This window comes from Mesocricetus auratus, unplaced genomic scaffold (genome assembly GCF_017639785.1).
Source record: "Mesocricetus auratus isolate SY011 unplaced genomic scaffold, BCM_Maur_2.0 Super-Scaffold_100015, whole genome shotgun sequence".
Lineage (NCBI taxonomy): Eukaryota > Metazoa > Chordata > Mammalia > Rodentia > Cricetidae > Mesocricetus > Mesocricetus auratus.
Genome location: NW_024429198.1, coordinates 26,218,591 through 26,240,970, shown reverse-complemented (window position 1 = coordinate 26,240,970; position 22,380 = coordinate 26,218,591). Strand labels below are relative to the sequence as shown.

The following is a 22,380-nucleotide window of genomic DNA, read 5'->3' as shown; positions in this document are numbered from 1 at the left end:
TTTCTAGGTGACCATGATTTCTTTCTCATAAGTTAATCATTGGATATTTATTCATTAAATGAGCATAGATCCTACTGTCTTCAATTCATGGAATATATTATTTAATATTGTTATGGCCAGTTTTGTTGTTATGTAGCATAATTTTCACACCTTCCAAAAGGTATGAAAGTCTGTAGTTAGGATACATATAAACTATGAAAACATGTATCTTCCAGATTTGATTACTTTCATAGTTTGTGTTCTTCTAGTCACATTTCTATATCTCTTTAAGCAGCTCATTTACAATAGCATGAAATTCTTGTTTTCCTAATTGTTGATGTTGTACCTTCCTCTCATGCTTGACTTTGATTAATATTGCTTTGATCCTATGTTCTATGTTGTCATGGCCTTTGTCTTTCAGTGCAGGTTACATAATTTCTACCTGTCATGGTGTTTTTAATTAGGCTCCACCGAATACATGTTTACAAATTTGAATGTAACCTATTATTTGTATTGAAACATACAGGTATGAGGAAATGATTCTGCTTTTAAAAATAAACATAAATCTAGAGAATTTAGCTCAGTTTTCATTCATTTCTCAACCTTTGTTCACCAGGAAAAAAACACCCTACAGGCAAAGAATGGAGCATAGCGGTTTCTTGGACCTCACAACCCATTAACAACCAGAATATTAATTTAAGAAAGAAGCCCTATAAGTGTGAAGAATGTGGCAAGGCCTTCTGTATTCCATCATTGCTTTGTGAACACAAGAGAGTACATACAGGAGAGAAACCCTTTAAATGTGAAGTGTGTGGCAAAGCCTTCCATGCTCCATCATTGCTTTCTAAACACAAAAGAATCCATACAGGAGTGAAACCGTACAAGTGTAAAGTGTGTGGCAAGGCCTTCAACTGTCCATCACTACTTTCTGCACACAAAAGCATTCATACAGGAGACAAGCCAAACAAATGTGAAGTGTGCGGCAAGGCCTTCTATTTTCCATCACGACTTACTGAACACAAGAAAATTCATGCAGAAGAGAAGCCCTACAAGTGTGAAATCTGTGGGAAGGTCTTCAATCGTCCATCAAGTCTTTCTGTACACAAAAGGGTTCACAGAGGAGAGAAACCCTACAAGTGTGAACTATGTGGCAAGGCCTTCTATATCCCATCACAGCTTTCTATCCACAAGAGAATCCATACAGGAGAGAAACCCCACAAGTGTGAAGTGTGTGGCACGGCCTTCAATTGCACATCAGGACTTTCTGTACACAAGAGGATTCACACAGGAGAGAAGCCTTACAAGTGTGAAGTGTGTGGCAAGGCCTTCAATCGTCTATCAGGACTTTCTATACATAAGAACATTCATACGGGAGAGAAACCCTACAAATGTGAAGTATGTGACAAGGCCTTCAATGGTCCATCAGGACTTTCTGTACACAAGAGGATTCATACAGGAGAGAAGCCCTACAAGTGTAAAGTGTGTGGCAAGGCTTTCAATAGTCTATCAGGATTGTCTAAACACATGATGATTCACACAGGAGAGAAACCCTACAAGTGTGAGGAATGTGGCAAAGCCTTCCGTATTCCATCACTACTGTCAGAACACAAGAGAATCCATACAGGAGAGAAACCCTACAAGTGTGAAATATGTGGCAGGGTCTTTAGAATTTCTCGGATTCTTTCTGCTCACTTGATAATCCATTCTGGAAAGAAAACCTACAAGTGTGAGGAGTGTGGAAAAGCCTTCTATAAAAAGCCACAACTAAATCACCACAAATTAACTCACACTGGGGAGTAACCTTACAAATGTGTAGAATATGGCAAACTGATCAACTTTGCCAGAACCTTAAAGAACATTCAAGAATTCATTCTGGAGAGAAACCCTACAAGTATAAAGAATGCGGTAAAGACTTTAGAACTTACACAGCACGTTCTAGACACCAGACTAGTCACATTATAGAGAAACATTACTAGTGTGGAGAATGGCAAGACCTTTCACCAGTCTTCTGATCTTAAACATCATTAAAGAATTCATTTGAGAGAGAAAGTCTGAAGAATGTGCCAAGGTCTTTTGCACTTACTAAGAAATTTTGAAACATCTGATTATTCATACTGGAGAGAAATGCCACTAGTGTCAAAAATGTTAAAAACCCTTTAATAAATTTTCTAGTGTTTCTCAACCCAAGGTAGTCCACACTTCAACAAAATAACACAAATGTTAAAATGTTCATAAAATGTTTTCTACTTCTTCAGACCCTAAAAGATATTAAAAATTGTTCTAAATAGAATCCCTACAAATAGGGGCAATGTAGTAAAGCCTTTGGGGCCATTCATCCTTACCCAGCACAAAAGTATCCATAGTACAAGGAAACCATACACATGTGAAGAATATAGTGAGGTTCTTTGCCATTCAATCAACATTTCCTTGCCTTAGAATGTATCCCAGAGGGAAACAACACAACTGAGGGTGTGACAATGCTTTTAAGGAGCCCTCATACCTTCAACCAGTGATCCTCAACCTTCCTAATGCTGACACCCCCTAATATAGTTCCTCATGTTGTGGCTACCCCAACCATAAAATTGTTTTCTTTGCTACTTCCAACCTAACAGTTTGCTACTGTTATAAATCACGATGTAAATAACCTTTGTATCCAATGGTCTTAGGTGACCCCTGTGAAAAGGTCATTTGAACTCCGAGGGGTCATGACCCTCATGTTGAGAACTGCTGCCTTAAACAAAGAAAGGTATTTATACTAAGCAACAACCCTAGAAATGTGCAGATTCTTGAGAATATTTTTCTTCACCATTCACCCCTTCTTGAGCATTAAGGAATTCACACATGAGAGATTCTCTGCAAATGTAGAGTATGGCCACATGTTTAGCTATCCCTCATGCTTATATCTGAATCATAGGGTTCGTACTGGTAAGGTGCTTGACAAAGACTAAGATTATGACAAGGCTTTGACCCCACTTTCACATGGGAAGTGTCCTCTGAGACTTTATAGTAGTGAGAAACTCTGTACACCCAAATAATTCAAAAAAGCCCTCAATAATACTTCCATTCTTCATCAGCACCAAACTCTACACATCCAAATAATGAGCAAACCCTTCATAATATTCTAATCTTCACTAACAACAAAGGATATTTACTGAGAGGAAATAATGGAAATGCTGATGTCCTTGTTTGCTTCTACTCTCTAGTTCACACAGCCTAGCACTATGTGTTAATCTCAGTTGTGTAGATTCCTTGATTGTCCCATGGACATGTCTGTTGGTCATTTGTTTATGCTAATTGATGTAGGAGAATCTAGGTCATTGGATGATGGCAGTGCATCTTGCTTGGGCCACCCTTGCCCAGGATTTCCTAGGTTATGAAAATGCTGGCTATGCCCAAGCCAAAGGGAAGACAAAAAGCAGCATTTCTCCATGGTTTCTACTTCACCTGATGCCTCTAGGTTTCTGCTGTTCTCCTGGCCTGGTGTCCATGGATAGTGATATTCTGCCAGTGGACTGAAATCAAACCCCTAGTGAACTGAAATCAAACCCCCAACTTTCTCCTCTAATTATTTTGGGTGATGACATTTATCACAACAATAAACATCAAACTGGGTAAAGAATGTTGCGAGCCTTTTTATCATAGAAGCCTCCATACTGGAGAGAATGTCATAAGGCTTTGAGATTTCTTCAGCATTAACTCACACTGAAAAATAAACTGTTACAAAGAATGTAGAAAAAGTTTATTGCTTTTAATCAACAATTTAACATCAAAAAGATCATATGGTAGAGGAATCTTGTAAAACAATGAAAACTCAAATCTAAGTGCATGGAATAAGTGAAAATTGTATTTAAGAGAAACTACTATAAACATCAATGACAAGTTATTTGACACACCTTTGAATCAGGAAATATACATTTGTTGAGAAAACCTACAGATACAAATATTGTGTAATACCTTTAATTGAAATTTCATTCTGATTAACTCCTGGTGAATTTATATTATGTAGAAACCTTCTACTCATGACTCTGGAAGTTACTTTGTTCAACATATTCACCTCATAACACAGTTCTTAGAGCATGAAATATTTAGTGAAGGTGAGGAGTATAGCAGGGTGTTTGGTCACACTGGGTACCCTGAGGTTACCTTGTTTACTGGAAAAACCTATTTGTAGCTGTGGTGTGGCTCAGCCCTAGCACACACCTTTAATCCAAGAGTGTTCTCCTAGAATACTGTAAACAGGGTTAAAATCAACCATTGTCAAGAGGCTGAACATTCAACCAGGTGACAGGAAGTGAACATAGGATTAAACCAGACAGTAAGAGAGAGGCAGTAAGAGGACAGACAGAAAAACCACAGGAAGTAGAAGGGAGGGACATTGAGTTTGAGGAGTCTAGTTTGAGATGGCAGAGTGGCAGAGGGATTGTTGTGGGATATTGACTGAGGAGAAAGGTCATATGGGTGCTTTCTCTGCCTCTTTGAGCTAGCAGACTAAGTGTCTTTCAGGTGAAACTGGAACATAAATCCTTTGGAGTCAACTCTAGTGCAGCGGAAGTTTCAGATGTCAAAACTGGAGCTGTCACACCGTGAGCTTGCCCTTCTGTATTTTGGGCTGATCCTTCCTCACTGTGTTGTGTTTCTTCTGTTTTAGAAGCAGAATGTTCATTCTATGCCAGTGTGTGGTAGAAGTAGTCACTTGTTTTTATGTCGTAGGAGGTCACAGTTAAGAACTTGCCTTGAATCTCACAAAAGATGTGCACTGGGGTCTTTTAAACTCTTGGGACTGTAAATTACTTTGTGAATCTTTCTAATTGGATCCTGTAAGATTTAGAAAAAGGGAAGTAATTTTACAATTTGAAGTTAAGCAGCTGGAGCCAGCATGATGGTTTTAGGAGGAAAGCTGATTTCTAATAGGACTCAAACCCTTATTTGTATCCCCAGTACACACATAGTAGAAAGAGGGGAATTACCTCTGAGTGTTGTCCTCTGACCTGCATGCTTGGGCCCACACATACATACATAGGTATACTCAAAACAAACTTCACATATGCTTTTAAATTGTGTTTGTGTTTCCTGTAAACATCTGGTGGACAAGTAATGCTTAAGTCTCAATTGTTAACACAATGAGACATAGAATCATGTGATAGACAGGCCTCTGGAAATTCCTTTGTAGAGGTTAATTGACTGAGGAGAGAAGACCTGTTGATTGTGGTTGGAAGCGTCTGTTTGGCTGAGACCCTGCATGCTACAAAGAAGAAAGTACCCTGAAAACACTAATTCTTGTGTCCCCTGCTTCCTGCCTATGGATGGAACATGACCAGCTCCTTCAAGCTCCTGTTGTCTTAGCTTTCTCAACATGTGTGGTGGTTTGAATAAGAATTCCCCCCAAGGGCTCATATATGTGATGCTTAGTCATCCGGGAGTGGTCCTATTTGAAAATGAGTAAGAGGTGTGACCTTATTAATGAAGTGTGTCATGGGGGGGCACTTTAAAGTTTCAAAAACCTAGGCCCAATGTTTCACTCTTCTTGTAGTCTACAGATCCTAGTAAAGAACTCTCATCTACTTCTCCAGCACCAAGTCCACTTGAATGCCTCCATGCCCCCTGCCATGATGATAATGAAGTAAACCTCTCAAAATGTAAGCACACTCTAATTAAATGATTTACTTTATCAGAGTTGCCATGATCATGATGTCAGTCAAAATAACAGACCATTGACTAAAAAAGAAGTTGGTACCAGAGAGCTGGGTATGGCTATGAGAGGCCTGACAATGCTTTTTTTTTTTTTTGGAGGGATATGGAAGACCTGGATACTTCAGAATAAAAATGTGATTGGACATTTTTATGCAGGATAAGGGGCCATCCTAATGGGTACATGGAAGATATTGTTGAGTGCTATTTAAACAATGGGGATCCAGAAGCGTCAGAAGGGGGAGGACATCAGTAAACAACCTTCAGATGCTTTTCTGATACTTTGCAAAGAATGTGGCTGCTATTTGTCCTTGCCCCAAAAAATCTACCTAAACTTGAATTGAAGAGTTTTGCATTAATAGCTTTGACATAGGACATATCTACCCACCAAAAAAACTTTGTATTGACTCTGTTGTGGGGTTATTAGTGGTCACTCTTATGCAGATATGTAAGGAAAAGGAGAAAGGTTATGAAGGAAAAATATAAATATAAAAATATATAATTTATAGTTTGAGGAGAAAAGGAGCACTGGGAAATGTAATGGACCTAAGTCCAGTACTACTGGAGAAAAAAAATCTTTGAAATGAATTCTTTGCCACATTCTTTATACTTTTAGCCCTAGCTGACCCTCGCTCACATAGCTGTTGTCAGATTTCTCAGGACTTCTAGGAAGTCCTAGCCCCATCTACACTTCATAGGACACCTAGACCCTCCCATACTATAAGAAGCGCACAGAAGCTCCTCAAGTTCCTAGTTTGCAGGGACAGAGTCCTGTGAGGGCAGTTGCTGGATAGGATGTTAGTTTCTTTTCCTTTGGAATTAACTGTTAGATTTATAGATGCCTGCAGTGTAGTAGGAATCACTTATATAGACTCCTGTAGTCAGAATCATAGCATTACACTTCCATATAGCCACAGAATAATCTTGTAGATAGTATGAAGCTTTCTTTGCAGAATCCTTATAATATGTACCTCACACTGCCAAGGTAACCTGCAGACCTTTAGTGTTCTTTAATATCTTTAATATTCTTTAATGTCCTTACTATTACACAAGTTCTAAGTGGTATTAATAAAAACTGGGAATCAGACATTGGGGGGAAAAGCTGAAAGATCACACCAGAGCAGCAGCCACTAGAATTCTTACCTCTATGGCTGTCAACCTGAAAAGAGACTAACGTCCTCTTTCCACCCTGCCTTATCACTTCCTCTCTCTCCTCAGCCATATCACTTTTTATCTGTACAGACTTCTAGACTTCTATGGTTAATTAATGGCTATCCCTTCCCTCTGATCTTCAGTCAAGCTTTATTTAGTAGCATACACACAAAAATATCAGCACATTTCTCCATTTTTATCTAAAAGAAAAAAGGCTATAACTAAAATAAGAAAAAGTATATACAATAAGTACAATAACTATATGCATTATGTACTATCAATGAATATATCAACAATGTCTAGTCCATTAGCAATTGATAAATTCAGAGTAAATACTCCACATCTGTCCTATCTTGATGAGTCCAAAAGGTTGTACCTAATTCACTTTCTATTCTAACTTATATTACTAAAACTATCTTTTAATGTGTCTCAACATTATACATTTTGCACAGCTTCAGTGAATTTCCTTTCTGAATCTGGTAACAAGTGACCAAAAATAACTAATAAAATATGTCGTCTTTTAAAAAAGATTTATCTTTATTTTATGTGTAAGGTTATTTTGCTTGCATGGATGTCTGTGCATCATGTAAATGCATTGCCTACAGAAGCCACAAGTGGCCTTTGGATCCTCAGGAACTGGAGTTACAGATGGTTGTTAGCCCCCATGTTGGTGGTGAGAATAGAACTTGGGTCTTAACCACTGGTCCATCTCTCTAACTTCTTTATTTTATTTTATTTGGTTTTTGAGACAGGGTTTCTCTGTATAGCTTTGTACACCAGGCTGGCCTCACAGAGACCCTCCTGCCTCTGACTCCCGAGTCTTGGATTAAAGGCGAGTGCCACCAAAGCCCAGCCCATCTCTCTAACTTCTTTATTGTTGCAGGATTCCTGCCTGGGTTCCATTGCTGGTTTAGCCCCCAAATAACACACAAGACACTATATTAATTATGAAGCTGCTGGCCATTTGCTTGGTTTCTTACTGGTTATCTCTGACTTAAGTATTTAACCCATAATTGTTAATATAAGTATTTCTCTTACCAGAGAAAAGGGTCTGGACCTCTTATTCTGGCAGCACACATCGTGTCTGCCTATGTCTTTCTTTCCCAGAATCCTCCTCGACTCCTAGTCCCACCTATCTTGCTTCCCTATTGGCCAACAGTGCTTTATTCAAACCGATCAGACACATATTTTCAGAATGACATCTCCCAACACTTCTTAAAAGTATAGCCCATGCTGGTCTTGACTCCTGATCTTTGTGCCTCCACCTCTTTAGATCATCCTAACATTGAATACTATTACAACTGGATATTTTTTCTTTGCTCCTTTTAAAAAGTAATATTTTTTTATCTTTTCAGCTTTTAATATGTTTACATCATCTCTCACCTCTTGTTTCTCCCTTCAAACCTTTCCACATATTCCTTCTTGCTCTCTTTCCTACTCATGGCCACTCTTCATACATTTATATCCATATACATGCATACATATATTCCTAAATACATACACTTATAAGTCTGTATTATTTTATTTGTATTTATAAATTTCTAGGACTTACATTTGGTGTGCTCATCACTGACAAAGACTATTCCTTCCCCTGTCAGCATTTCATAGTTGCCTGTGGTTCTTTCTGTAGAGTTGAGGTCTACTGAGTGTTTTCCTATCCATGTTAGCATGTATACTGGTACCAACTTCTGTCTTAGGGTTACTGTTGCTGTGATGAAACACCATGACCAAAAGCAAATTAGGAAAGAAAGGGTTTATTTGGCTTATGCTTCCATATCACTTTTCATCAAAGGAAGTCAGGACAGGAACTCAAGTAGAGCAGGAACTTGGAAGCTGGAGCTGGTGCAGAAGCCATAGAGGGGAGCTGCTTACTGACTTGTTCATCATGGCTTGCTCAGCCTGCTGTTTTATAGAACCTAGTAACACTATTCCAGCCATGGCATCACCTGCAATGATCTCTCCCATTAATCATTAATTAAGAAAATGCCCACTGGGCAGTGGTGGGCTCACACCTTTAATCCCAGTACTCCAGAGGCAGAGGCAGAAAGATCTCTGAGTTTGAGATCTACAGAGTGAGTTCCAGGACAGCCAAAGCTATACAGAGAAACCCTGTCTCAAAAAACCAAAAATAACAAAAAGAAGAAAGGAAGGAAGGAAGGAAGGAATTTCGTACAGTTGGATCTTAAAGGGGTATTTCCTCAATTGAGGTTGCTTTCTTTCACATGACTCTAGTTTGTGCCCAGTCGACATAAGACCATACAGGACTGTAGACATCAAACTGTTTGGGCTGCTGGGTCTCCCTCTCCACCCCTTTTTTTTCTGGCTGAAATGGTGTGCCCTTAAACAAGGCTCCTCTGTTTAGTTACCATGTCCATGAGTCAGAGACTGAATAAAACTCTAAGTAAAATGCCTACTTACTCTGTATGTCCCCCTACTTATAGCCCATACATCAAACCAGCCTAGGACTTGACTGTGTCTGAAGCAGATCATACATCTACAGTCCCAAAAATTTATTTTGACCTACCCTACCGTCACCTTCACACACTCACAGTAGGTTGGATTATGCTCCACCTCTGCTGATCCCTAGCCTAGAGACACACCCTTTTGGACCCCACTGGTGCAAGGGCTGATGAGGGCCAGAGGCCCATACCTCTTTCTAGTTTATGTTCCCCTTTTCCATCAGCAATCTACATAACTGGAACACCCAGAACCCTTTCTTCCCTGAGATGCCTCAGGCCCTCATCAGCCTGTTTTCTTCACCACCACCACCCGATATGGCCTGGTTGATTGTAAGTAGTTTTTAGGTACCTGTTGTACTGCTGAGGAGAGGGATCGAACCATGACTGAAGCCAGGAGGCTTTTGATGGGTCTCAAGGAAACGGGGGTGGATGCAGAAAGATAAAATGAGTAAATATTGCCCTCAACTTTACCAAACTGGGATCCCAACACTGATTAAAGCAAGGGGGCACTAGACATCTACTGCCAGGTGCCACCTACTGATGAACACTGGGGATGGACTTCACTGAAGTAACTCTGACCAGGTTTTACTTCACTGAAGTAACTCTGACCAGGTTTTACTACTGATATTTGCTAAGTTTTGCAGCTACTTAAATGGCTAATGTAGTTAGTAAGAAGTTACTAAAGGACACTGTTGGGTCCCAGCCCCGACAGATTTCTGTGCAATGCTTATCAGCTGATAGCCATAGGTGCATCCTGCTCTCTGGTCCTGGCTTACGGCCCTGGCCTTGCCCACCTGACATCAATATCTAGCACGAGGAAAACGAGAGCTCTTACACCTGGGGTTTCTCCACTGTGTTGTAAGTCTGTATATATAAACCTGCTCACTCCTTATCACACACACACACACACACACTCACACTCACTCACACTCACACACACACTCACACTCACACACACTCACACTCACACACACACACTCACTCACACTCACACACTCTCCTGGTAATAAAGGTGACAAATGCATTCTCTTAGCACAAACGGTTGGATGTCGTGTCTTTCATTTCCCAATACCTCGGACTTGCTCGTGGTGTGGAAGCGACAGGAGACCATTCCCCATTTGGCATTCCCTACTCTTTGGGTCCAATAATGGTCCAGTATTCATGGCCAAAGTATAAAGGCAAGTGACTTAAACTCTAGGAATACATTGGAAATTTCATTGTGTCTACAGTCCCCTAAGCTCAGGACAGGTAGGAAGAGCTACCAGGACTATTAAGGAAATATTACCCAAATTCAGTACAGAAACTGTTGGATTTTAGGCTGAAATTCTCCCTACTGTTCTTTTTAGGATGGAGTGCTCCCCCTACAGTGACAAGCTAACACCACTCTAATTGGTCCCCATGGCCTACCACCCTTTTAACTGCCATAGCCGACCTAGTCTTTTACTATTCCTTGATATTAATGGCCCTTGCACTTTAAATTGGTTACTAACATACATTAGAACTAGAATAAGTTCCATTAAAATATTAGTCCCACAGACTCAGAACCAACCTGTACCTCAACACGAATCAATGATTTGACTCATATGAACTAGAGCCCCTGGGGGATGTGACTACTTAAAAAACAAAAACAAAACAAAATAAAAACCCTCCATTCTGTGCTAGGTGTCTGTCTTAGTTCTAATAGCAGTTTGTATCTGACTCAAGTTCCTGGAAGATAAGTTCCCAGCAACCCTGATTCCCTGACCCCCACCCAGAAATGTGCAGCTGTGACCATCTGCTAGTTAAGATATGGCTAACTGCTGATTTGATTTCTGTAACTTGCTCATGCAGTCATTCAAGGTCTACTTTGAGGTCACCTTGACCACCTCATCTTGGCAGGGCAGAGCAGCTCTTGTCTTCACCAGCCTCTGGGTGCATGTCTCTGATTTGGGTTAGAGATTGTACCCTGCTAGCTTAGAAACATGAATGCTTCACATGTCAATCCCAGCTCCCTCTCCCACCCCTATTCCCTTGTCCTTCCACCAGCCCCCAAGCCCCCCCCAACCCCCACATCATTCCCCAGAGAGAGTGAGGCCCTCTTTGGGGGATCTCTAAAGTCTGTCATTTCATCCAGGGCAGGACCTAGGCCCTTCCCCATGTGTCCCTCTATTTGGAATGGCCTCCCAAAGATCATTCATAAACCAAGGTAAACACTGATCTACTACCCAAGGCCCCAGAGACTTCTGTGGCCTCCTCACTGAGACTACATTCATGGAGTCTGGATCAGTCCCCTGTTGGCTCTCAGGCATCAGTCTGGGATTCAACAGCTCCCCCTTATCCGGTCAGCTGTTTTTGTGGGTTTCACCGTCTTGACCCCTTTGCTCATCCCTCCTCCATCTCTGTCACTAGGTTCCAGTAGTGCAGTTCAGTGTTTAGCTGTGGGTATCTGTGTCTGCTTCCATCAGTCACTGGATGAAGGTTCTAGGATGGCATATAAGGAAGTCATCAACCTTATCATCAAGGAGGGGCTATTAATGTAGTCTCTCCACTATTACTTAGTTTGCCAGTTGGTATTATCCTTGTAGATCTCTGGAGATCTCACTAGTGTCAGCTCTCTCCTCAAGCCTATAATGACTCAATCTATTATGGTATCTCTCATCCTGCTCTCCTCTATTCTTACCTCAACTCAACCTTCCTGCTCCCCCATACCTTCTTCTCCCTTCCTCTTATCCCCCTCTCTTTTTCCTGGTTCCCTCTCCCCTCCCCTGATGTTCCCAATCTGCTCAGGAGATCTTGCCTCATTCCACTTCTCTGGGGTATCATGCATCTCTCTTGGGAACCTCCCTGTTTCCCAGACTCACTGGCACTGGGATTGTAGGCTGACACTCCCCTGATCCATATCTAAAATCCATATGTGAGTGAGTACATACCATGTCTGTCTTTTTGTGTCTGGGTTACCTCACTCAGGATGGTTTCATCTAGTGCCATCCATTTGCCTGCAAATTTCAGGATTCCATTGTTTTTTTCTGCTGAGTAGTACTCCATTGTGTAAATGTACCACATTTTCTCTATCCACTCTTCAGTTGAGGGGCATCTAGGTTGCTTCCAGGATCTAGCTATTACATATAATGCCCTGATAGCAGTTTTTTAATTTTATTTTATTTTCCAGTTTAAATTTAGATAAGAAACAAGGTTGCTTCACAAGTCAGTTCCAGGTCCCTCTCCCATTCCCTCCCCTCCTCCCGTGCCCTCCCCCCAACCCCCCCCATTATCCCCTCATTCCCCCAGGGAGGGTGAGGCCCTCCATGGGGGTGTCCATAGTCTGTCATTTCATATAAGGCAGGGCCTAGACCCTTCCCCAAGAGTTCAGGGTGAGCGTGCACCTCACATTGTTCTATGGGAGTCCAAAGTCCGTGTGGATATTTGGGATGGGTACTGGTTTGCTGCCCAAGTCTCAATAGATTACCTAGGCCTCCTCACTGACACCCAGATTCAGGGGGTCTTGATCAGTCCCATGCTGGATTCCCAGGCTGATGCCTGGGATTCAAGAGTTAACCTTTGTCTGGTCAGCTGTTTCTGGGGGTTAAACCAGCCCAGTCTTAATCCCTTTGATCATCAGTCCTCCCTCTCTGTTACTGGCTTTCTTGAGTTCAGCTCAGTACTTAACCAAGGGAGTCTGCCTCTTCTTTGATCAGCCACTAAATGAAGTTTCTGTTTCCCAGATTCTCTGGCCATAGGATTGTAGGCTGGCACTCCCCAGATCTATGTCTAAAATCCATATATGAGAGAGTACATGCCATGTTTCTCTTTTTGTGACTGGGCTACCTCACTCAGGATGGTTTCTTCTAGTGTCATCCATTTGCCTGCGAATCTCATGATTCCATGACTTTTTTTCTGCTGAATAGTACTCCATTGTGTAGATGTACCACATTTTCTCTATCCACTCTTCGGTTGAGGGACATCTAGGTTGCTTCCAAGTTCTGGCTATGACAAATAAAGCTGCTATGAACATAGTGGAACAGACATCTTTGTTGTATGAATGGGCATCTCTTGGATATATGCCTACGAGTAGAGTTGCTGGGTCTTGTGGTAGGTTTATTCCCATTTTTCTGAGGAATCTCCATACTGATTTCCAAAGTGGCTGAACCAGTTGGCACTCCCACCAGCAATGGAGGAGTGTCCCCCTTTCACCACATCCTCTCCAGCATAGATTGTCATTGGTGTTTTTGATTTTAGCCATTCTGAAAGGAGTGAGATGGTATCTCAGAGTTGTTTTGATTTGCATTTCCCGGATGGCTAAGGATGTTGAGCACTTTCTCAAGTGCCTCTCAGCCATTTTAGACTCCTCTATTGAAAACTCTCTATTTAGTTCTGCAGCCCACTTTTTAATTGGATCCTTTGATGTTTTGGGGACTTGCTTCTTGAGTTCTTTGTAAATTTTGGAGATCAACCCTCTGTCCGATGTGGGATTAGTGAATATTTTTCCCATTCTGTGGGCTGCCTTTTTGTCTTGCTGACTGTGGTCCTTTGCCTTACAGAAACTTCTCAGTTTCAGTAGGTCCCATTTATTAATTGTTGATCTCACTGTCTGTGCTACTGGTGTTATGTTCAGGAAGCTGTCTCCTGTACCAATTTGTTCAAGGGTACCACCCACTTTCACTTCTAAGAGGTTCAGTGTGGCTGGATTTATATTGAGGTATTTGATCCATTTGGACTTAAGTTTTGTGCATGGCGATAAACATGGATCGATCTGCATTCTTCTACATGCCAGTCTCCAGTTATGCCAGCACCATTTGTTGAAGATGCTTTCTTTATTCCATTGTATATTTTTAGCTTCTTTGTCAAAGATCAGATGTTCATACGCGTGTGGGTTAATATCCGGGTTTTCAATTCGATTCCATTGGTCTACCTGTCTATTTTTGTACCAATACCAAGCTGTTTTCAGGACTATAGCTCTATAATAGAGCTTGAGGTCAGGGATGGTGATGCCTCCGGACGTTGCCTTGTTGAACAGTGTTGTTTTGGCTATCCTGGGTCTTTTGTTTTTCCATACAAAATTGATTATTGTTCTTTCAAGGTCTGTGAAGAATTGTGCTGGGATTTTAATGGGGATTGCATTGAATCTGTAGATTACTTTTGGCAGGATTGCCATTTTTACTACATTGATCCTACCCATCCAAGAGCATGGGAGATCTTTCCATTTTCTGAGGGCTTCTTTAATTTCTTTCTTTAAAGTTTCAAAGTTCTTACGATACAGGTCTTTCACTTGTTTGGTTAGCGTTACCCCAAGGTATTTTATGTTGTTTGTGGCAATTGTAAAGGGTGATGTTTCTCTGATTTCTTTTTCAGCCCTTTTATCATCTGTATATAGTAGGGCTACTGATTTTCTTGAGTTGATCTTGCAGCCTGCCACTTTGCTGAAGGTGTTAATCAGCTGTAAGAGTTCCCTGGTAGAGTTCTTTGGGTCATTGATGTAAACTATCATATCGTCTGCAAACAGTGAAAGTTTGACCTCTTCCTTCCCAATTTGTATCCCCTTGATCCCCCTTTGTTGTCGTATGGCAATAGCTAGAACTTCAAGTACCATGTTGAAAAGGACAGCCTTGTTTTGTTCCTGATTTTAGAGGAATTGCGTTGAGTTTCTGTCCATTTAGTTTGATGTTGGCTGTTGGTTTACTGTATATAGCTTTTATTATGTTTAAGTATGTCCCTGTTATCCCAGATCTCTCCAAGATCTTTATCATGAAGGGGTGTTGGATTTTGTCAAAGGCTTTTTCAGCATCTAGTGAGATGATCATGTGATTTTTGTTTTTCAGCTTGTTTATATGGTGGATTACGTTGATGGATTTTCGTATGTTGAACCATCCCTGCATCCCTGGGATGAAACCTACTTGATCGTGGTGAATGATTGTTTTGATGTGTTCTTGGATCCGATTTGCCAGTATTTTATTGAGTATTTTTGCATCAATGTTCATGAGGGATATTGGTCTGAAATTCTCTTTCTTAGTTGTATCTTTGTGTGGCTTGGGGATCAAGGTTATTAAAGCCTCATAGAAAGAGTTTGGCAAAGACCCTTCTGCTTCTATTGTGTGGAACACTTTGAGAAGAATTGGTATAAGCTTTTCTTTGAATTTCTGGTAGAATTCTGCACTGAGGCCATCTGGACCTGGACTTTTTTTGGTTGGGAGACTTTTGATGACTGCTTCTATTTCCATAGGGGTTATAGGTCTATTTAAATTGCTTATCTGTTCTTGATTTAGTTTTGGCAAGTGATGGCTATCCAGGAAGTCATCCATTTCCTTTAAATTTTCGAATTTTGTGGAGTACAGGTTTTCAAAGTATGACCTGATGATTCTCTGGATTTCCTCAGCGTCTGTTGTTATGTCCCCCTTTTCATTTCTGATTTTGTTAATTTGTGTGTTCACTCTTTGCTGTTTGGTAAGTTTGGACAAAGGTTTGTCTATCTTGTTGATTTTCTCAAAGAACCAACTCTTCGTTGCATTGATTCTTTGTATTGTTTTCCTGGTTTCTACTTTATTGATTTCAGCCCTCAATTTGATTATTTCCTGGCATCTACTCCTCCTGCGGAGTTTGCTTCTTTGTGTTCTAGAGCTTTCAGCTGTGATGTTAATTCTCTGGTATAACTGTTCTCCTGTTTCTTCATGTGAGCACTTAGTGCTATGAACTTCCCCCGTAGCACTGCTTTCAAAGTGTCCCTTAGGTTTGGGTATGTTGTGTCTTCGTTCTCATTGAAATCCAGGAAGTCTTTAATTTCTTTTTTTATTTCCTCTTTGATCCAGGGACGGTGCAGTTGAGCATTATTCAATTTCCATGAGTGTAGGTTTTCTGCAATTTGTGTTGTTGTTGAATTCTAATTTTAAAGCATGGTGGTCTGATAAGATGCATGGAATTGTTCCAATTTTTTGTAGCTGCTGAGGTTTGATATGTTGCCAAGTATGTGGTCGATTTTTGAGAAGGTTCCATGTGGTGGTGAGAAGAAGGTATATTCTTTTTTATGTGGATGAAATGTTCTATAGATATCTGTTAATCCCAGTTGGGTCATTACTTCTATTAGACCCTTTGCTTCTTTGTTGAGTTTCTGTCTGTTATTCCTGTCTAGTGGTGAGAGTGGTGTGTTGAAATCTCCCGCTATAACTGTGTGGGGCTGTAGATGAGATTTAAGTTCTAATAATGTTTCTTTAACGAATGTGGATGCCTTTGTATTTGGGGCATAGATGTTCAGGATAGACACTTCATCTTGGTGGGTTTCACCTGTGATGAGTATGTAATGACCTCCTTCATCTCTTTTGATTGATTTTATTTTAAAGTCCAGTTTGTTAGATATTAGGATTGCTACCCCTGCTTGTTTCTTGGGTCCATTTGATTGAAAAATTTTTTTCCCAACCTTTAACTCTCAGGTAATGTCTGTCTTTGAGGGTGAGGTGTGTTTCTTGTATGCAGCAGAAGGAAGGGTTCTGTCTTCGAATCCATTCTGCTAGTCTGTGTCTTTTTATGGGTGAGTTAAGGCCATTAATATTGAGCCATATTAATGACCATTGATTTCTCATCCTTCTTCGATTTGCAATGGTTGTTGTTGGTGGAATTATGTGTGGAATTTCACCACTTTGTTCTTTTGGCTGTTGGTAGGGAGGGATTCTCTAATGCCTATGTTTTTCTGGTTGTAGTTAGCTTCCTTGGGTTGGAGTTTTCCTTCAAAATTTTCTGTAGGGCTGGGTTAGTGGACACATATTGCTTGAATCTAGTTTTGTCATGGAATATCTTGTTTTCTCCGTCTATAGTGATTGAGAGCTTTGCCGGGTATAGTAGTCTGTGCTGGCATCCATGGTCTCTTAGTGTAGGTAGAATATCTATCCAGGCCCTTCTGGCTTTCAGAGTTTCCATGGAGAAATCAGGTGTAATTCTGATAGGTCTGCCTTTATATGTTACTTGGCCTTTTTCCTTAGCTGCTCTTAATACTCTTTCTTTATTCTGTATGTTTGGGGTCTTGATTATTATGTGGCGAAGGGATTTTTTTTTGTGGTCCACTCTATTTGGTGTTCTGTAGGCTTCTTGTACCTTCATTGGCATGTCTTTCTTAAGGTTAGGAAAGTTTTCTTCTATGATTTTGTTGACTATGCCTTCTGCCCCTTTGAGGTGGATTTCTTCTCCTTCTTCTATACCTTTTATTCTTAGGTTTGGTCTTTTCATGGTGTCCCATATTTCCTGCATGTTTTGTGTTAAGGATTTGTTGGATTTAAGGTTTTCTTTGGTTGATAAATCCATTTCTCCTAGTGTATCTTCAACACTTGAGATTCTCTCTTCCATCTCTTCTATTCTGTTGGTAATGCTTGTATCGGTAGTGCCTGACTGTTTGTCCAGCTTTTCTATTTTCTGCCTTTCTTCAGATTGTATTTTTTTATGTCTGTATTTCAGTTTTCAACCCTTGCAGTGTTTGCATTGCTTCTTGCAGTTTTCTGTTTATCTTTTCGTCCATTTGTTGCCTTTTATGAATTTTTTGGTTTGTTCTTTCTTCCATTTCTTGCATTTTTGGTTTGCTTTTTGTTCCATTTCTCGCATTTTGTGCTTTGTTTCTTCTTCCATTTCCTGCCTTTTTTTGATTTGTTTCTTCTTCCATTTTTTTCATTTTTTGCTTTGTTTTTTTCTACCATTTCTTGCTTTGTTTCTTCTTCCATTTCCTGCCTTTTTTGGTATGTTTCTTCCAATTCTTGACTTTTTTGGTTTGTTTTTTCTTCCATTTCTTGCATTTCTTGGTTTGTTTTTTCTTCCATTTCTTTGGGAGATTTTCCTATATCCTCTTTTAGGGCCTCTATCATTTTCATGAAACTGCTTTTAAGGTCGTTCTCTTCTGCTTCATTCGCATTGGAATGTTGGGGTCTTGCTGGTGTGGAGTCTCTAGAATCTGGCGGTGTCATATTTTTCTGTTGCTGAGTGTGTTTTTGTATTGTCTCTTTCCCATCTCTTCTTCTTGTGGGTGCAGAAAGAGCCCCTTACTGGTCTGGGGACCAGAGTTCCCTTTTGGTGGGTGCTAGCAAGTCCAGTAACCTGGTGGTTCTTCTATTCCTAGTCCAAATGCTGGTCCCGTGGGTTTGGAAGAAGAACAGGAATCTGGGGTGCTTAGCCTCCTACCTGGTCCCCTGGGCCCTATGCTGGTTCCTGTTGTACCTGATCCGGAACAGCTACTCCACTGGTCTCCCTGGCTCCTCTGGTTTCCTGGTCTCATTGGCGGGAGAGAAGATCTGGAGTCTGGGGTGCTTGGCTCCCGCCGGGATTGGGAGCTCTGTGTAGTTCCCAGGCAATCTGCAGGGAAGCCGGCCTGTTTACCTCCTGATAGCAGTTTTAATACATTTGCTTAACTTATAATTTAAATTGAATCTGGGGATCTTTTCCTAGTGGTCCTGAACTCCATAACACTCAGCATCTTCAATTACTCCAGTAAAGCAAAGGCTCACTTTAGTGCTTCTGTTATCTTGTTAGTCACAGCAGATTCTTCAGCCCCTGCTAAGAACACAGATTCCTACCTGAAAATATGCAGCAGTGTTGAGTGACGCTCAAACTTCTCTGGAACTTCCCATGCCAGGCTCCATCCTCTCCTTTCTTTCAACATTCGTATCATCCAAACTCCCGTAGAACTGCTCACTAAAATGTTAACATTCAGTGGCTTTTCTAACCCAAAATTCCCAAGTCCTTCCACAATTTTCCTCAAACCAACATGGCCATGTTGTCACAGCAACACCCCACAATCCTGCTACCAACTTGTGTCCTATTTAGGATTACTATTTCTGTGATGAAACATCATGACCAAAAGTAAATTGGGGAATATAGTATGGTTCTTTAGAGAAACAGAACTTAGAGAATGAATCTTTATACATTGAAAGTGGGTTTTGTAGAATGACTTCCAGACTTCCAGCTAATCCAATAATGACTAACTGTGATTGGAAAGTCCAAGAATCCAGTAGTTGTCTCAGTTCATAAGGCTGGATCTCTCAGCTGGTCTTCAGTTTATGCTGGAATCCCAAAGAAGTAGGCTCCGATGCTGGCAAGGTAAAGGCCAGCAGGTGAAATGCAAAAGCTTGTTTTCCATGCCCTAACACAGCAGTGTTTTCTCAATCTTCCTAATGCTGCTGCCCTTTAATACAGATCCTCATGTTGTGGTGACCCTCAACCATAAAATTATTTTTGTTGCTACTTCATAATTTTGCTACTGTTATGAATCATAATGTAAATATCTGTATTTTCCAAAGGGGTTGCAACCCATAGGTTGAGAACTGCTGTTATATAGGCTACCAGCAGAAGGTGAGGCCCACATTAAAGGTATCTCTTCCTACCTTAATATTTGGACCAAAGGCATGCATATTCCTACCTCAAAGGTTTGGACTAGAAGTGGATTGCTCTATCCACTTGAAACCAAACAAAACATCCTTCACAGGTGTGCTCTGTTGTTATTTAAGAAAAGTGGTGCTTGAGAGAAAGATGCCATGCGACAGGGTTCAAGCAGAGGGTTATTTTCATTAGGGAAAGGGATCACAAAATGGGGAAAGGGAAGTGGGGGAAGCGAGGGAACAGAGAGAGAGAGAGACAGAGACAGAGAGAGAGACAGAGAAACAGACAGACAGACAGACAGAGCCCTTTTAAAGTGAACATAGTGAATGTGCACAGGTGGTGCTCTTAGTGGCTGCAGCTGAGGGTGTATCCTGTCAGAACCCCAAGGTTACTTATCCTGGATTACTATCCATTTGAGGAAGCCAACACAGGAACTCAAACAAAGTAAGAACCTGGAGACAGGAGCTTATGCAGAAGCTATGGATTTTTTTTGTCTTACTGGTTTGCTCCCCATGACTTGCTCAGTCTGTTTTCTTAGAGAACCCAGGACCACCAGTCCGGGGATGGCACCATCCACAATGGCATGGGCCCTTTGGACTCTATTTCACTTTGACTTAAGGTCAGAGAGTTTTTGTTACCTGCCATTGTTCCTTCAAGACCAAACTGTAGAATGTTTGGCCTAAGATGTGGCTATTGTGTACCTTACCTTGACAACATGATTTCTTGTCAAAGATGTGAATACAACAAGATTCTTGGAAAAGGATGTGGTCATTACATGTCCTGCTTGAACAACAGAATACTTAACTCAGGAGAAAGTTACTCGATGTTTCAGGTATTGAGAAGGTAATTAACGCTTGCTTGTTCTTTGTATTTTGGTAAGGAAGTCTTTTGCATTCTTCCCCTCTTTGTATGGGGGTATTAAAAGACTGCAAAAAATAAACATGGGTGATCCAGTATTCATTGGATGCCCACCCCAATCTTATCTGTGTCTCCTGCCTATTCCTTTCCTCAACTCATAGTCTGCCCTCTCAGATACGAACACAGGCAACCAAAGCCTTCACAATCAATTACTTATTGAGAAAACACCCTACAGACTTGTCTATAGCCTGATCTTACAGACACCTTTTCTCACTTGAGGCCTACTCTCTGATAACTTTAGTTTGTGTCAACTTGACCTAAAACTTCTGGTGATAAAGCAAAAAGTAACCCTCTGATCTTCCCACTGTCTCAACTGAGAAATAATTTCATTGTGAATCAGTGTGCATGACATGAAAATGAACTCTTTACTGTCATGAGGTTTATAGCTGAGTCTCAGACATTAGCAATATAAACACACCTGAAATAGCAGTGTCCCCTTACTCCATGGTGTCAATCTGGCCTCTTTATTGCAGTGACCTCATTTTATATTCTCAGGAATATCTTTCTGATACCTTTGTGCTAACGGAAGAATCATTTCTGTGTTCTGAGATGGGGAGAGGAGTGAGGTTCAAGTAGAAATAACAACAAAATAAAACCCGTTTCTTTAAATACTGTCACACAGGAGCAAAGTCAAGAACAGAGAAGGAGCCAGGCGTGGCGGTGAAAGACCACAGAATGGGATGTATGGTTTAGCAACCTTAATTGCAGAAGGGTTGTAAACCCACAAAAGGCCAATTCCGGGCTGCTGACCACCTGTGACGAACTGACCAGGGAGTCAGAGATGGGCAAACAAGATTTGTGGGAAACAAGGAGATAACCACCATTTACTTAGGGAGACATGATTAACTCATACCAAGGTCTGAGGAATTTACAACAGGAAGACACCTACTTCCCCTGGTCAGTAGTCACGTACCTCCCGGTCACAAGATAGGGACCCCTCCCAAAGGCTTGTGGTTTTTGTATTTAAAAGCTGATTGTAACTGAACCTCGGGGCCAATCGGTCTAAAGCTGACCGAGAGGCCCATCTGCAGATGCCTAATTAAAGCCTCTTGCGTGTCGCATCAATTGGCGCGTGGACTCTTGATTCTTGGGGTGATGAATCCAGCTTGGGGACCCCTCCTCAATTCGGGGAACCCCAACAGTGGTGTACACCTTTAATCCCAGCACTGGGCAGCCAGAGGCAGGCAGATCTCTGTGAGTTCCAGGCCAGCCTGGTCTGCTGAGCTAGTTCCAGGACAGCCTCCAAAACTGTACACAGTGAAACCCTCTCTAGAAGAAGGAGGTATGGGGGAAGGAGAAGGAGGAGGAGGAGGAGGAGGAGGAGGAGGAGGAGGAGGAGGAGGAGGAGGAGGAGGAGGAGGAGGAGGAAGAGGAGGAGGAGGAGGAGGAGGAAGAGGAGGAGGAAGAGGAGGAGGAGAAGAAGAAGAAGAAGAAGAAGAAGAAGAAGAAGAAGAAGAAGAAGAAGAAGAAGAAGAAGAAGAAAGAAGACAGGAAGTTGAATATGGGAGATACAACCTAATATGGAGGGATCCTATGATGGGTAATGAGTCAGTAGTCAGTTCACATGCCAACCATACTGATCTCAACACTGATTTTTCTCCCACTGGGAGAGGATCAGGGAGGGAGCCAGAGAATACCCGGTGTTGAATGCTAACCTGAGTTTGAGGAAAAACCAGAGAGAAGCAGATGAAGCTCTGGTATAACTTCCTCAGAATTAAATTTTTTACACCGGTTAACGGATGAAAGTGTGGACAAGGGACTGTGGAGAGAGAAAAAGAGTTTCAGAGGGATTCTGGGGTTTATCTGCAGGTAATGAGAGAAGTGTTCCTTTGCCTACACACCAAACTGTGAACTCCACTGCACA

The 22,380-nt window shown here is 41.3% G+C and overlaps 1 protein-coding gene across 1 annotated transcript in view; it reads left to right on the top strand.

Annotated features, from left to right (window-relative positions):
• LOC101828514 (zinc finger protein 728) overlaps window positions 1–22,380 on the top strand; it is a 45,757-nt gene that overhangs the window by 7,835 nt on the left and 15,542 nt on the right. Inside the window, 3 exon segments of the mRNA XM_021235909.2 lie at window positions 596–1,822; window positions 1,825–1,954; window positions 9,503–9,608. Of these exon segments, the coding sequence (XP_021091568.2) occupies window positions 596–1,822; window positions 1,825–1,954; window positions 9,503–9,608 (1,463 nt within the window).